This window comes from Hippocampus guttulatus, chromosome 12 (assembly GCF_054856545.1).
Source record: "Hippocampus guttulatus isolate MCC_2025c chromosome 12, RoL_Hgut_1.0, whole genome shotgun sequence".
Lineage (NCBI taxonomy): Eukaryota > Metazoa > Chordata > Actinopteri > Syngnathiformes > Syngnathidae > Hippocampus > Hippocampus guttulatus.
Window position 1 is genome coordinate 16,483,056 of NC_141272.1, and position 17,591 is coordinate 16,500,646.

Below are 17,591 nucleotides of genomic sequence, written 5' to 3' on the forward strand. Positions count from 1 at the left end.
GCACACCTAATCTCTGAGAGCAGCACACTAATGTGTGAAATTACAATCTTCAAGGTTCAAAGTTAAGTCGAAAAAGTTAATTACAATAACATGTTCTATGCAGCCCCATTAGCGAAAACACAGTACAGTATTCTGATTAATGTTGTGTTGGTGGACTACGAATTAAGGAGCAAAATTCACCTGTTTTTATCCATCTCGGGGTGGGAATTTTGCTATTTGCTGTTGACTAAGGGTGGCCCGGTGCACCAGTGGTTAGCACGTCGACCTCACAGTGCAGAGGTACCGGGTTCAATTCCAGCTCCAGACTCCCTGTGTGGAGTTTGCATGTTCTCCCGGGCCTGCGTGGGTTTTCTCCGGGTACTCCGGTTTCCACCCACATTCCAAAAACATGCATGGCAGGCTGATTGAACACTCAAAATTGTCCCTAGGTGTGAGTGTGAGCGCGGATGGTTGGTCGTCTGTGTGCCCTGCGATTGGCTGGCAACCGATTCAGGGTGTCCACCACCTACTGCCCGACGAGTCGGCGACGACAGCTGGGATAGTCTCCAGCACGCCCTGCAACCCTTGTGAGGATAAAGCGGATCAGAATATGGATGGATGCTATTGACTGAAACGGGCTCAGCTAATGACCAATCACAGGAACTGTGATGTCAGTTTCAGTCCCATGAATGCAGTATTAATCAAAATGCCGTGTTTAAACTAGTGGGCAGCATAGAACATGTTCTTGGAAAAAACATTTTTGACTACAGTATACAGTACTTCAAGAAGGAGCGGTACCACTGCTCGTTCCTGCCGACTGCTCTCAGGCTATTGAATGGACAGATCTGACCTGAATGTACTCACCCCCACTCAGCCATTCCGAATATGTTTATATTTCATAATTTATATTCACTTATATACTTTTTGTTCTTCTACTTCTCCCTTTCATGATCTGCATAATTTGTCATGCCAAGTTGAGCAACTCTCATCTCGGACCGGCAAAACTGAAGGAACACTTCTTGAATCATGTTTTTATTTTTCACTAAGGGTACGGTGGATGCGCATATGAAGTGGTTGGGTTCGGTACTTCTAACAAGGTTCAGAACCACCGGTCTAAAAGACTTGGACATCGTGAGAAAAGACATCCGAAAGGCAGCAAGACTGGACAACTACTACCGCCTGCTGGCTAAAGGCCGCATTACAAAACTAGACCCCGTGAAAACATGGCCACGCTTGTATTTGCACTCTTTCCACTTTAATGACTCACTTGTTCAACAAAACAAGTTATGAAAATGCATAGACAGGGCCACACTTTCAGTATGCTCATCAACGACAACATGGAAAAAGGGCAGCAGGAAAAAGGCAACCATTTATTTAAAAAGATAAAAACCTGCATTTCGAGTGCATACGTAATATCTCGTCTCTTGCGCTCAGGACACGACTGAATCACATCAGACTGTCATTTAGGCAAGCACACACAATACATACATTCACAAGCGCACGATGCAAACATTGGTGCAAAACGATGACGTGAATGAATGGGAGACTACATGAACAGCAGGCAGACACGTTGTACAATGTAGTTGAAAAAGATGCATACTCGTATTAATATATTTCCAGTTCTGGTTAATTTCTTTGAAAGATAGAGGATTATATTCCTTGTGACACTGGGTAATGCATATCACTTTGACATGTCAATTTCAGAGAGCTTTCAACATCTTTTTTTGAGGGGGTGAGCCAACCACCATTTTCAAGGTTTGTTAAAATTAACTCAGCCAACCTGCGTACATTAGATCGTCTCGTCTGACTGACCAGCTTTGAGCACGCTCACCCAACTGCCTTGTGCCTGTCAAAATGCTTTCAAGGAGGAGGCCAATGTTGCCCTTTCACTGAGGTTAGTTCATGAGAATGGGTCAATGAAGGTGACCAATCACAGCAAAAATGGACAATTCAATTTACTGGTTGTGAGCATTGTGAATTTAGGCCAAGGGCTACAGCCGGTGACAAAAGTTGACACGGCAACAGTAAATCTTTGTTAACAGGTGAGAAATATTGTTTTATATATATATATATATATATATACATATATATATATATATATACACACACACGTACATATACTGTATACACACACACACGTACATATACTGTATACACACACATACACACACTTTATATAATCAGCAATGGACTTCACATCAGTAAAATGTATAAAATGACAGCTCAACAATTATAATGTGTATTTATTATTGTGCGCTTAAGACAGTTATATTACTTTGTAACACATCTACACTAACTGACCCTCAAATTTCCAGGCGAGAACTGACAGGATTGTCCTCAACGAGTTTGGATTTTCAAAATGAGGAAAAATTGAACGCAAATCCAAGAAAGAAAAAAAAACATTGCGAGACATCATGAATATAGGTTGGAAAATCAAATTTTCACAAGGGAGCAAATGCTCTCTCTCCAATAAAGATGAATGACAGTTTCATTTACCTTACCAGTCAAACAAATTGAATCATATTATTTCAGCCGTATTAACATTGCAATTTGTTAAAACTAGTTAATTCATGAATATTTATTTTTAAAAACCTGGGTCAGTGTTTCACTTCCTTAAACCTGCATATTTACATTCCAGCAAATACAAAGCAGGCCAAGTGATGTGGTTTCATTTGGTGATTCAAACACACAGTATAGCGATGGATATTATTAGTTATGTACTCTAATTCAAGCATAATGAGCGAGTTTCCTTCTGCTATTATGTGCGGATGAGAGAGTTCGAAATGCATGAAGAGCAAGCGAAAGAGGGATCAGGTGGTTGCAAAATCCAAGTCGACGCTCATGTATATTCACAACGAAACCAAAGTTTCCGAAAGGGCCCGAACCTTCACAATACCTGTGTGCAATGAAATTATTTCACAATGTGAACTACAAGCACATGTGCATCCTAATTTACGTCGTGCCGCTTTACCCAAGGCACATTCCTCTCCAACTACACGTTACTCCAAATTGCTTCATTTTGAATTTGACGGCACAAAGAACAGATCGGCCATCTGGACATGAAAATGTCAGTCAGTAAGCAGTATTACTTCGAAGTGCAACTACAATTTTCAAAATTAGTATTGTGGCAGTGTGAGTAGTATCAATAGTCATGGATGAGGGAGGGCTGGTTAGAATTGTAAGACCCCCAAAAATCACCATTGGTATCATTCAAACTTCCTTGTGCCTTTTGTGATCAAAGAAAACATGCCACTTAAAATCATCACTAAGACATTGTCGCGATGCTGCCTCAATCATCTCGTGAGCCTTTGTTGCAGCTTTCAGTAAGGTCTTGCTTTTTTTTTCTTTGGTGGGTCCCCCCCCCCCCCACCCCCCGTCTTTTCAACACTGAACAAGGGCTGGAATACAAGGATGAGTTCTAGTCAAGGAGCGAACACGTTAACCGTTCAGGATGTAGACCACCATCTCGTAGGTGCACATCATCATGGCGGTGTTGGGGATCTGTCGTACCAAGTGGGTGGTGAGGCCGCGGTACAGCGCGCGAAATCCCTCCTCTTTGGGAATTGTTGTTAAAGTCTGGAAGAAGGAGCGATATTTGCTGCCCTCCTCACGTAGCCGTGTGCGGATCACTTCTGCAAATGTAGAAGCACAGAAGAGAGATGAAAGAAAATTCACAGACAAATAAGCGGAGTCATATTTCCTCCCACATTCCAAAAACATGCATGGCAGGCTGATTGAACGCTCTAAATTGTCCCGAGGTGTGAATGTGAGCGTGGATGGTTGTTCGTCTCTGTGTGCCCTGCGATTGGCTGGCAACCGATTCAGGGTGTCCCCCGCCTACTGCCCGAAGACAGCTGGGATAGGCTCCAGCACCCCCCGCGACCCTAGTGAGGATCAAGCGGTTCGGAAAATGGATGGATGGATGGATATTGTTTGAATACGAACTCCCGCTCTCACCATGAGGATAAGCAATGGATGTGGCACATGTCTTGGAAGTGGCGGCGGCAAGCATCATCCCCACAAAGTCTGAAGCGTCCTTGGATACCTCCTCTTGCTCGTCCACATTCTGGGGGGCTTTGGCCTCCAGGAGCCGCCGTTTGATGTTTTCATAGATAACAAAGTGGATCACAGTCTCTGAGATGCCGGCGTAAGACGCTGACATGCCCCTGTAAAAGCCTCGGAGGCCATCCGACTGATACACCCGCCGCACACATTCAAACGCACTCATCCGACGCTCCCCTCGATTTCTGGAAAAAATCAAAAAGAAAAAAAAATGTAATTCTCTCTCTCTCTCCAAAAAATATTCTACATCATTTCCAAAACTAAAAATTCTCACGCTAATCCGGCGCATTTGACTGCAATGCACATATATTACTTTTTCCTCAATGGTGTAAAAATGAGTGCACATTGACCTTATGGCTATGCCAAATTTTCAAAGTTCAAATGAAAAATTTCCAAGGGTTTAACGACAGGTGAGACAAATTTTAATACTTTGAAAGTGGTGTGTGAGTTCTGTGCAAAATGTATTATGACTAAAAACAAAAACTTCACAAAGGGGGTTTACTCATTTACAGGATATACGGTATGTTGAGTAGGGGTGTCCAAATCCGATATTGATCCGATATCAGAAGGAAAAAAAAAAAAAAACAACAAAACAGTATTAGACTTCTGGTCTACATCCAGAATCTCCAATATTGTTTTTTTTTTTGTCCCGCCTTCTGTTGTTCCCACCTTATACAGATTGCAAAAATTGACTCTGAATGTTGTGAATTAAACTTGAATTGTTTTTTTTTATGCTTCAAAGATTTTTCTTTGTTTTTATTGACTTATTTACAGTTATTTCTCATAGTCCTTAAATTTATTTTGCATTAATTTTATTGCAATTAAGTACATTGTCATGTGTGAGGTTGAATTTATGTGACTAAATCTTTGGAATAAATGGGTCATGTTTCCTCACAGCTACTGTTGCTGACTGCTGTTCTTGGTTTTGAGTATCTTCACTTGATCCAAGTCTTTTCGAACATGTCATACTAAATTCCATGGGACAGGAGAAGTGAACCAATCTCTTTTTTCGTCAATGGATGCTACATACTTGTTGACTTTGAAACATGTAGCCGACGTGTGCACATTTTGAGCATATGTTATGTGTTGTGTTTATTATTTTACTTTATGTTAACTGTTTTGTTAAGCGCTTTGTTACAGCTGCCGCTGTTGTGAAAGCGCTATATAAATCAGCATGTATTGTATTGTATAATAATAAATATAAGGATGTATCATTCCTGTTGATATCGTATAGTACTCGAGGCTGTAAGATCCGCATCGGAGGTGAAAACTTTTATCGGGACAGCCCTAATGTTGAGTACTCTAAATGCATTTTATTGTCTTCCTTTTGAATTCTGTGATCGATGATGTTTCTGATAAAAAGCCATCTGTTTTGTTTTGTTTTTTTGTTTTCTGCACCAGATAAAAAAAGAAGTACGATAATATCATGATGTTGACATTTCACCTGGCATCCAGCTGGAGACGAGTCTTTATAAGCCATATTGGATTGGTTGCTGTAATGGCTGTAAAACCTACAGAAAGGTAAAAAAAAAAAATAAGCTTTAGAAATAAGGGAGCTATCAGACTCATTTGCAGCTAGTGACCAAATAAACTGCCAGAAGACCACTTTTATGATGACAGTAATTTTTAACAAATGTGAAAACCAGCATTAGCAAAGGAAGACACTTTGACAGAAACGTGACAAAAGACTCTGTGGCGCCACTGGATAGGCACTTGGCTTCATTTCACAGACAAAAATAAATACCGGCAGTTGTTAAAATCACCCTTGTGCAATTGACTGACAGCCAGTCCAGGCCAGGGTGTAACCTGCCTCAGGCCCAAGTCAGCTGGCATAGGTTCCGGCTCACCCGCAACCCTAAAGAGGACAAGTGGTATCGAAAATGATGGATGGACATCACCCTTTCTGTCACCAGTCACTGCAGCCCACTCGGCTCTCATTGCAGTTGCCCAATAACTAAGTCAATGTGACTAATGCCGACCTTGACCGCAACGTTCTGAGTCACGCTGTGCTAAAAATGACACGGTCGTGTACCTGTGAGATTTAGCTTTACGCTGACACTTGACATTCAGACTGGAGCTCCGGCAACATGAATGACCCACATTGGTAGTGATGTGCCTTCCCAGCTGGATCAAAGCTGCACAGGGCTAGATAAACGCTTCTTGACATACAGTATGTTTGGTTTGGTTTGGTTTGGTTTGGTTTGTTTATTGAACATAAAACATATATACAGTAATAATTTGACAGAAAATAAGGTAGATAAAAAAAGAAAGAAATCAATCTTCATACAACACAGTTATTATGTTCAAGGGAGTAGGAAGAAGTAAAAAACTTATCTAGTCCTACCCCGTTATGTGATTGTATCTAATAAATCATTTTTATATCAATCAGAAAAGAAAAAAGTAAGAAGAAAGAAGTCTCCATTAAGGCTCATACTTTACCCTTAACCGTGATATTTTTACAACTTTTGGTTTGTATCGGGATTATATACTTCCACACCCTGACACTCTTGTGTCAATTTTCTCTTGTATTCATAATGGATATTTATATACCTTTCTCTATTTATCAACTTAGTTCTGATTTATCATTATATTTAATGTTTTGAATTTATCATTTTAACTCTGATTGATGTAGGTTGTTTGTACTATTTTTTTGAATTTGTTTTTGAACTCAGCAAGCGATTTACTCATTTTCAGGTCCGTTTCGAGATTATTCCACAGATTAACGCCTTTGATAGATACACTTCTTTGCTTGATGTTTGTTCTTGTTTTGAGTTTTTTGAATAAGTTGGTACCTCTTAAATCATAGCTGCTTTCTCGAATTTCGAAAAACTTCTGAATGTTTTGGCAGAGCAGGTTATTGTGTGCTTTGTACATTAATTGGGCGATTTTAAAGTCAACCAGGTCATAAAATTTCATCGTATTTAATTTGATAAATAGTGGATTTGTGGGTTCCGTATATTTTGATCTATTAATAATTCGAATTGCTTTTTTTTGTAGGTTGAGAATAGGGAGTGTGTTTGTTTTGCAGGCATTTCCCCATATTTCCACACAGTAGGTCATATATGGTAATAATAATGAAGTGTATAATGTGTACAAAGATCTCTTATTTAGCACTTCCTGTGCCACAGTAAAACCATGTAGCGTACTGGAAAAGGGACTTTTGACATGTTCTGTTGTATGAGGCACAATTCTAAGAAACAGGTCATGACAACATGACAATGGGGGTCGCCAAAGAACAGTTTCGATTGTCGTGCAAAACTCTTCCCCTGACTCAAACCCAACACAAAAAGCGGCACTATTTTATTGCAGCTGCTCAGCCATGGTACCTGCTGAATGCAGCACAGCACATACTGTACTTTTCATCACACCCTGCCAAACTTGAACTTAGTAAGACAATGTGCACAGGCAACTGCACATCTATCCACACAGCGTTACAATCTTTCAAATGAGCATTTGCACTCAGCAATTTCTTACTATTGCTTCTACATTAGAAACCGAGTGGGGTATTTGTGTTCAGAACACTGCATCGCGACGACGACATCTGTGTGAATACACATATTCATAAACCTAAGTGATTTGCATGGTCTGCATGCACAGTTTTAAACTAATAAATTATTGCAGCATTGTTGTTCTTGTTGTTGTTGTCTTTTTTGGCAGGAGTCTATGAGTTCAGCATATTTTAACGTCTCAATATTTGCTCCGTCTTGTTTGATTGGATTGAAGTCTGTTTTTTGACTGGGCTGTGAAGAAACCTTCATGATGCCATTCTTTGGAAGAATTGGATGTGCGTTTTGGGTCAATTGTCATGCTGAAAGTTTCTTTTCATATGAAACTTCTAGCCAGCATTGCTACCACAGCATTCTGCAGCAACATGCCATCCCATCTGCTTTGCGAGTCCATCATTTGTCTTTCAACGGGACAACGATGCTAAACACACCTTCAGGTTACATAGGAGCTATTTGACCAAAAAAGAGGGTGATGGAGTGCTTTGTCTGAGGGCATGGCCTCTGCAATGGCCTGAGCGAAGCCCAAGTGAATTGACTTGGGATGAGTTGGACCGCAGAATGAAGGCAAAGCAGCCAACAAGTGCTCAAGAGCTCTGGGAACTCCTTCAAGACTTACTGTTGGAGAAACATTTCAAGAGACAAACTCATCACTTGTTTCCCACAGTACTTTACAGGGCTGGCAGGCCACCAGGCTTTTCCTGCTTTTCCTTTTCCAGCAACTGCATAAGGAACAAACAAAAATACAAATACAATATTTATCTTCCGTCTCTTATTATTATACATGACTGTTTAAGTTCGGACCTTGTGCAGGTCATTGCAAATAACTTTCCTTGGCAGTTTGTATTTTGTAATTCTCGTTGTTTACTGTTGGTAATATTTATACTTTATGACTTGTAAAATGTTGGACATATTTCTTTTTACTTCATTCTTTTTGGCTCATTTGTTTTCAAGTCATCAAGTCAAATTTATTTATACAGCCTCGAATGACAAAAGAGTCTAATGGCTTCACATGCCCACATTTGGCAAATATTAATGAGATCCCCTGATCTTAATTCCGAGGAGGGCAATGGGAAAAAAAAGACCCATCTGGGCAAACATGAGAAACCTTGAGAAGGGGCCGTACATGGGAGAATCCCCCCTCCAGGATGACCAGGCTGCAATAGATCTGCAACATTTCACACAATATGATGCTATACAACGTTAGTTAGAATAATGTAAGAGTTCATTTAATAACATGAAAGGCTGCAGGACTACCACACCTCCGCACTACATGAATAGTGTCATGACACCAAACCCCAAAAACATGATTTAACGATTTGAAGCCGGAAAAAAGAATGTGGTTGATATCTTTGAACACATTTTAAATACTGTACACACACTTGATTTATTCATCCAAGTATAGGATAAAAGTAAACATAAACAAAACCGAATAAACATAGGCCATCATCATCTTTGGTGAACCATAAATGACTTTGTGGCCTTTTGACAATCTCACTGGAGACAGTGCATCTGAGACAGGTTGCAGATGTACAGGATGAAGCAGATGAGCAAATTAAATGTTCGTGACAATCAGTGTTTCAACTACAGTGAAACTCCTCTACAACGAAATCATGTTTGCAGCAAGAGACTTTTCACGAAAGCAAATTTTATCTCAGATGTAAACACACACACACACACACACACACACACAACATTTATGTGTACTCTATTTTTATTCCAATAGTGCATAAATATGAGTATACACTTATTTGACACTTCATATAGTAGAAAGAAAAACACGGGAAAGAAATTGCAAATTTTACGATCAACATTCACTTTCACTTCCATCAATTTCTTGCACAATGGCTTTTACTTTGATTCCTCCATCTTTCATTTTTATTACTTTTATCCTGTCTTCAATCGTTAAAGCTTTTCTTTTCTTCACTCCTTGGTCTGCAAAGGTCTGTTTTGTAGCCATTTTAGCACTGCAACGTTCGGGCTGCGTCTGAACCTAACAATAACAAATACCTCCTGTACTACTGCCCATGTGTAAACCAGTATGGTGGTTGCTGTTGCCGTTTTGGAGCGAAGCAGTCGGAGTCGCTGCGGCAGGCTGAGGTCGGATTAGACTTGAGCGGAAGGCTTGTTTTCATTGTAGTGAACCTCGTTGCGAGGCAAGGGCAGAGAAAAATATTTCATATTACGCAACAGGGGAACTTTTCATTATTGGGGGAGCAGAAAAGTGGGAATGGCTTTCATGCATGAAGATTTTTCACACTAGGGGGTATTTTCACCCATGTAGGTTTCGTTGTAGAAGGGTTTGACAGTAACAAGTAAGCACTCATTGATTTCCGTCCCAAAATATTGACAACCCGTAACATTTGGCAACTCCGTGCGCCTAATCTTGACTAGTTTTCTGACCTAACTCACATGGTACCAGTAGGGTCGGAATTTCTCTGCGGTTCATTTTTCATGCGTTTTACAGAAGTCTAGAAAAGGTCGCTGGGTTGAAGCACATGAAAAGGATGGAATAAGGGAGCTACGCATGTACCTGCCATTCCAGCTGATACCATGTGAACCTGTGTGGAGTCAGGTTCCAGCACATTGTTCAATTTCTCTTTGGCTGTGGAGTAAGCAGCGAAGTAGATGGCTCTGTTGACACAAAACAAAAAGGTAAGTACATCTGAAATCACGAGCAAGTCAAACAATTTGTTTTATGCCGTTGTATTATGTAAACTGTCTTAGTCTCATCCAAGAATGTGCCTCCAACAGATGCATAACACATTGACAAATATGCCTCAATTTACCCTGCAGGTATAAGTGCCGACATTCTTACTCGTATTGTCATACCCGTTAACATCTATTTTCACCTGCCGCAGATCCGATACCATTGCATCCATTTACTCAAGTGAAACTCCCTACTTGCGCATATAACTTTAATCTACTGAACCAGCTAGTTTCAACATTGGGTGGCGAGTCGGCTTAAGTACAAAAGTAAACTGTCGCCGGTGATACTCAATGAGACCTTCGCACCTTTTACCGCTAAACTTGACTCGCTGTTTGTTGTTGTAGCACACTCCAGACAAAAAAAAAGCCATAAGATAACAACTACTGTTCAGTCCAATAAAAATAAGTTCAGATGAATCCCAATGGAGTTATTGGCAGAACATTCCCCGCTGTAAAGACTGGCTTCTGCAAGCAATTAAACTCGTATCTCAAGCCACCGCTTTGGTAGGGAGGAAAACAAAACATAAGCGTGGAGTCAAGAGTGCTAATCTCATCGATAATCACTGGCTCAAAGTTCCCACCCCTCGCTGCTCATGTGAGGAAAAAAAAAGATACATTGTTATCAACTGACCTGGACGGTGCCACACCCACCAGGTTTGGTCCCAAGCCTCTGAAGAGTGAGCGGGGTCCTTCCTTCTCTAATATTAATCTGAAAATAACATGAACATAGAAAAAAAAAAAGAAAGGCGTCAGGAAGTCAACTTTTGCTTCATGTAAAACATATCAATTGGCCTCGTCAAACTATGGACTTTTGCCAACGATAGAGACGTATCACCATGCATTGCTGTCAAACTGTAACAAATAGCTTGCTATGAAGAAACTTTTCACTACCGAAGTGTGCACTCGTCATTCTTTAAGGAACTATCCATTCATTTTAAAACACTGCTTCTTCTGAACAGGGTAGGGTCACTTGGGGTTGCTGGAGCCTATCTCAGAGCGTATCCAACTTTGATCAGCAAAATAGCAAGCAATTCAATAGGCGTCTGCAGAGAAAATTTATACAAAATCATGCCCCCGCCCACACACACACACACAGCTAAACAGGAAATGGTCTGTTCGTCAGCCGGGAGGAGTAGCCTCGACGATTAAAAGTATATCAATATTAAGGATAAGCAATTCCAGAAAATGGATGCAGGGTTTGCGCTGCTCGTTCACCACATCCCCAATAATGGCAGGTTGAAATCTGAAGTGGCATGGTTAATATATGCAATATTCGCCACTCTGGCGATAAGACAATTCGTCTGTCAACATTGTCCCCGTAAAACCGCATCAGAAACCATGGCTACAGCACAAAGTACCGGTACAAATAATTCCACAATTTTCTTGGCGGCCAGGTCCGCATATAATTTGTTTCAGGAACACAACATGGCTTGCCAAATAAAATTTACAAAAAAAAATTATGCAATGTTTACATATGCAGGCAGGGGGTTGGCAGCGCAGTTGCCGGGGGTTACAAAGCTAGCTCCTTTGTAGTCTGTTGGATTTTGCACCAAAAACCATCATCATAATTCTTCAGTCGCGCAAAACAACTTTGAATCCTTTCACGTCAAGAAAAGAAAAAAAAAGCAGGACAAGTGACTGTGACACAATTTTGGATGTGAGTCAAAGCTCTATAGCATGCTACATAATATTGAATTGAATAACTGAAAACATACTTTATATGTTTTTGTCATATTGTGAAACAAGTTATTTTCCTATATCACCAAGGCCAGTATTCAAAAAAATCAAACACGCAGTTCGAAATGTTTACAAAAAAGGGTGCTATTGGACTTGTTGATCTGTCTGTCAAGCTCTTGACAGACAGGAATACAGAAAGGATGTGCATTATTGACTCAACTCACCAATGCCAGATGGATTGACCCATACATAAATGCAACATCCAGCAGACATATTATTGAAGACTCACTTGAGGCAGTGCAGGGGACCTGGTGGAGACATCCGGGCCACACTGGGCCCATTCACGGTACTCAGCTGAACCTCAGAAACATAGAGACTGATGGATGATGACTGCAGACGCGTCTTCACTACTTCCAGTGGGCAAGTCAATATGGCACCTACTGTGCCACCACATCTGGTAAGAAATAACAGGCAAAAAAGAAAAAGATTTTGAATTAGGTACTTACTTATAACTAGATGTGGTCTCACTAGATTTGACAGTAACCCTTTTCAGTGACCATTGAGATGATCATGGAAATAGCAAGCATCAATTCTGCAGGACTTCTTTCAGGTCAGCGTTGAGGTGCAGCTAGATGTGTCAAAATTCACAAATTAACTGACAATGAATCCATCATCCATTTAATTGACAATTATTTTGATAATCAAATAATCTTTTAGAGACAATGTTTAACGTTAATGGTCATAATCCTCAGATTTCAGCATCCCAACAGTAAATATTCTCTGATTTCTGTAGTCTTTCATAAAAGCAGACCTACTGTATATTGTTCGTCCATACATCCCTTTGCAAAAAACTGCTTTAACTTTAGAAAACAATGCTCAACATGTTGGCCTACATTTTGACATGTTACAGACCGAACCAGTAAATAAATCACATGATCAAATTTTGGAAGAATATTAATATCAATGTAATCTATTACAAAAAATAACAGTTATTTCAGCCATAGTATAAATAGCCTGCAATTGACAGGTAGCTAAACCTAAAGTAGTCACAAAGGTATACAATGTATAAAGGTATTAAAAGAAAAAACTCTCTCAAAGAAATAGCTCTCGGTTTCAAAATCGGTGAGTACAATGTTGCTCCCTCTCATGTAAAATTGCTGAATTGTTGTTTAATTTGGTTGTGTTGAATCATTAAACAATCCCACATAAACAACAATCACTGATTCATAAAAAGTAATCTGAATAAAAATACTGACATTTATATATTTTTACTCGGTTATTCACTTAATTGATGAAATCGTTTATAGAATAATCTACACTATAAATATTGATTAGTGACAGCCTATCCCAGCTGACTTTAGGCAATAGGCAGGGTACAACCTGGACTGGATGATCGCCAATCACAGAACACATTTACGTTTCATAATGTTACCAGTGTCTTGGTGGAATTCTAACAATCTGCAGCATGTTGGCTCGCCCAGGCGAGAGAATCAGACTACTTTGTGTTGCTGGGGAAATAACAACAAGCTTCTATTCAGTGTCACAGTCAATCAAATGGTGGTATAATAGATTCAGCAAAGTGACAACTGAAGCAGATATCTTTTGTCTTTTCTCATTGACAAGTTTGAAAATTGAGTCAAGTACACACTGGAAATTCAATACGCTGGTACCTTTCTGCTCATTTACTACTTTTTGTATGGAAGAAGCAACTATTATTATATTCAGGTCATGTTTTGTTGGTACATGTACGTTATGTTCATATTAATCTTAATTTGTGAAACATATAAGTAATGAATTTGTTATAGATTATAGTAAATGTTTTGACACCACGGCTTGATGAGGTTGCTTAAGCAACAAGGTAAAGCGGGTGGATACAAATGTAAAAGCCTGTTTTGGACATACAAGTTAAGTAATTTGCTCCTATTAATAAAGGGAATGGAATTTATTTAATAATTGGAAATTATGTTTTGTGACCTAAAAGAAAAAAAGGTTAGGGTTTTTTGTGTTTTTGTTTTGGCCGAGCAAAATATCTGAAAAGAATACAACGCAAATTTAACACAGACTACTGGGTCAGGTCATACCATAATAGAGAACGTGCGGTTATCTTTAGTGACAGGGTCGTTTTCAACACGAAAGATAAGAGTTGTCAACAAGGTTGGACGGAGTTTGGGATTGCTCTGGTAGTGGGTGACTGTACAAGGCTCAGAGAAAGCAGCACATTGATAGAGAGGATCGGCAAATGATTTTTATGTACAACGGTAACGTCATGATGATCTCGACATTGAACAAAACGCACGGTTGTAATATACGGTAGTGCACACGAACGCATAGTCATGACCTTGATTTTTAAGAAATGGTGCATTTTTAAGAAATACGACATAACTATCGTATTCGGCGTTTGTTAGTTTCACTTTGACAAAAAAACTGCGTGACGTAACGTGTTACTTCAGTCGCATACCTACGCTACGTACTTTTTTGCACTTTTGCACACGCAACAAACAGACGAAGACTACGTACGATTTGAAACGATCCGCTCGGGTGCCCTACCTCAGACGTCCACTTCAACCTGACATTACACCGAAACATTGAACTGTCATTGAAATTTTAGGCTTTCACTTGGCTGTTAGCTTGATGCAAAATGCATGGCCGAGAGAAGCAAGTTAACATACGGTAAACAGAACACCACAAGGCAAGTGAAGCACATCAAAACAATCGTCGAACTAATTTGGGTCTCCAAGGACAAGCGACGACAGACGATGGCGTAGAGCTAGCGATAGCACTCGCTGTAGATGGCATGAGAATACAGTCTACTCACCCTCCTGCAAACAGATGAACTAGGGTATCTCTTTGACTCATTGTGTCTCATATTCGGGAACCGTCAACGGGCAACCACGCGGGAGACAACTGGAGCCGGGCTGAAGAGAGGGGCCAACAGAAGCCCCGCTACCAATACTCTCTGCACCTCTGTTACGGTGTGTAGTTGTGAGGTCAGCGGTGGAGGAAAAACGACGGCATGCAATGGCTACCCTTGCTAGCTTGCTTGCAAGGCGAGCACTCTTCCGGTGTCAAAATCGATGTCAGAGCGAGAGGTCTGCGCCGCCACCTTTACAAACTGTAAAATTCTTCATTATATATGGGACTTGCGAACAGTGTTTATGGTTAGTTCTAACCGCTCGCGCGGGACAGCCACCGATGGACACAGTGCGTCCGGACTGACAGCCGTGGACGAAGTGTACTGCTTCACGTTGAATGGGAAGCCAATACAAAAGCGCTGATTGGTTTAGGACTTTCGTAGCCCCTCCCATCCTCCCGAATGTGATACTGTATTTTTTTCTTTTATTTTGTAGGGCAAAGATGATCAACTGGAAAGATGCCAAAGTCTGTTCTTTCACGGCTGTTGTTACTGGGACCGATCCCAGCTGAGTTCGGGCGGAAGGGGGACTACGCCGTGAACTGGTCGCCAATCAGTCGCAGGGCACACAGACAGACAACCATTCACACCGTCACCGAGTGGGAGGCTGCCCTCACGCAAGTCAGACGAGTGTACCACTACACACTATCAGTAACTATGTCTTTTCGAGACAGACAAATTGTCATTGTAACTTATGCGTGTATAACTGCCTTGTTCAGGGGGCAATATCACTGTATATAGCCTTTAGTTACGTAGTGAGATTCACTCAGTTAATGATGAATATTGTGCAGAATAGTGAAAATCTGAGGTCATATTATGACGAGCAAAAACATCTTCACTCTGGCCAGTGCGATACATAAATAAAAATAAAATGTGCTTTTTATTACTGGATGTTCAGGATGTTGGCATGTTCCCAGGGCCAACACTGAGGGTCATTCCAGATTTGGAGGACAATTTACGTCCCACCCATTTCCAACCATTTTCAACACCGCTTAACAGAGGACTGCTGGAGTTTTGAAAGGTCCTTGGTCTCCTCCCTGATTTAGGGCCTTCTCCTCCTGATTCCTCAGTTTAGATGAGTGGCCAGATCTAGGAAGAGTCAGAGCTTCCTATTACAGATGATTGAAGCCACTATGCTCATTCGAGCACAATTTTTTTCTGTACCCTTTCCCACAATTTTGTCTTAGAGGTCTACAGATAATTCCTTTGACTTCATGCTTTGTGCTCTGACATGCACGGTCTCTGTGTGTGCTTTTCCAACTAATGTCCAATCAACTGAGTTTACCACTCGTGGATTCTGGTTAAGCTCCAGGAGCTTCTCAAGGATCATCAGTGTAAACATAATGCAATTGATCTCAATTTCGAGCTTTGTGGGAAAGGCTCTGAATGTTTTTGTGTCCATATATGATTTCTTATTTTCTTTACGTTTGAATGCATTTGGGAAGAAAAAAACTGGAAAAGGTTTTAACGTGGAAAAAGTGGAGCACTGGGAATACTTTGGGCTCAGGACAACAACAGTGAACAGTGGTGGCTTACATCAACAGGAGAGTGGTTTTGTCCCACCGCAAAGGTAAGTTTGATCCTCAATCCTTGTCACCATATCGAAGTGTCCTTGAGCAAGATACTTACCCCTCAGTTGCTCCTGATGCTGTGTCATCAGTAGGTAAAATGAAGACATAGTGTTCAGGAGCTTTGAGAAGTTAATGGTCTCTTTGAATGAAAAATACTCTTAACATGTCCTTGACAGTGTTCTGTATTATTTAATCTATTCAAATAAAACATTTCCATACTGCAAAAATTTGCAAAACATTGCAAGATGTGTGAACTTTGATGAGTGTTTGTTTTGGTTGTTTGGTTGTTAAAGACATATATCAGCTAATATCTCCAGATTTTCCATGTAGGTCTTGTCTAGAAATGGTCAAATGTTATTTTGAACTTTGAGAGCAAACATTCTTTTGAGGTTTTTGGTTGGTCCTTGAACACAAACAGCAACAGTGAAATTGTATGACCCAAATATAGTTTGTATGGTTGATAATGACCCTAAGGACCTGCAATGTTTTCACAGATTATACAAACGACAGTCCACCTCGAGGCTTGCTCAAACAGCAACAGCTAAAATGTATGACCCAAAATATCATTTGTATGGTTGATAATGACCGTATGGACCTGAAATGTTTTCACAGAATATAACAATGACAGTAAACCTCTAAGCCTTGCTATATATCGGGATAGACTGAAACCCATGGCAGAACAGAGCAGTTAAAGTTTAACTATTTTTTTCGGGCATTCGGTTCATGCTCCAGCCAGCACAAATGACTTGTGAGCAATCAGTAATCGTGGCCCACATGCCTTCTTACCCTGATATCATGCCTTCAATTTTCCTTCATAGGTGGAAAACACTCATAGAAACTCACCCCTTGGTCTAAACATATAAGTTTCAGTAAATATTCAACTAAGAAAACAGAACTGTATCACATAACACAATGTACACTCTTGTGACAACTGACCTAAATGTTAGCATGCACTAGTTGTGCAGCTAGCACATTTGTGAAGTTGCTCTCTGAACAAACACATATTGTCATGACATAAGTATTAAATTTTACTTTTGTGAATGTTATAACAGCTCTGGCATGAAAGTCTCCCTGGCCAGACAGGGCAATCACACCGAACACCGGCACCCCCACCTATCCCTGCCGCTTCCGAAAGACAGCAAAACAGCCCAGACAGGGTAAAAGTAAAAAGATCTATGC

The 17,591-nt window shown here is 40.4% G+C and overlaps 1 protein-coding gene across 1 annotated transcript; it reads right to left on the reverse strand.

Moving 5' to 3' along the window:
- Positions 1-1,336: 1,336 nt before the first annotated feature.
- Positions 1,337-15,168, reverse strand: LOC147197656 (solute carrier family 25 member 36-A). The gene is made up of 7 exons (XM_086125510.1): positions 14,746-15,168; positions 12,220-12,384; positions 10,885-10,962; positions 10,078-10,178; positions 5,486-5,552; positions 3,937-4,226; positions 1,337-3,611 (listed from the first exon to the last, which is right to left on the reverse strand). The coding sequence occupies exons 1-7, from the start codon at positions 14,784-14,786 to the stop codon at positions 3,418-3,420; spliced, it is 936 nt and encodes a 311-aa protein (XP_085981636.1). The 5' UTR covers positions 14,787-15,168; the 3' UTR covers positions 1,337-3,417.
- Between the last annotated feature and the right edge of the window lie 2,423 nt (positions 15,169-17,591).

Bases quoted from the DNA above. Each gene is read 5' to 3' on its own strand.
- LOC147197656 (XM_086125510.1), bottom strand. From the start codon at position 14,786: ATGAGTCAAAGAGATACCCTAGTTCATCTGTTTGCAGGAGG. The intron at 12,385-14,745 runs GTGAGTAGACTG...ATTTCTTACCAG, and splicing joins GTTCATCTGTTTGCAGGAGG to ATGTGGTGGCACAGTAGGTG. The intron at 10,179-10,884 runs GTCAGTTGATAA...TTGTGTCAACAG, and splicing joins GTGGGTGTGGCACCGTCCAG to AGCCATCTACTTCGCTGCTT.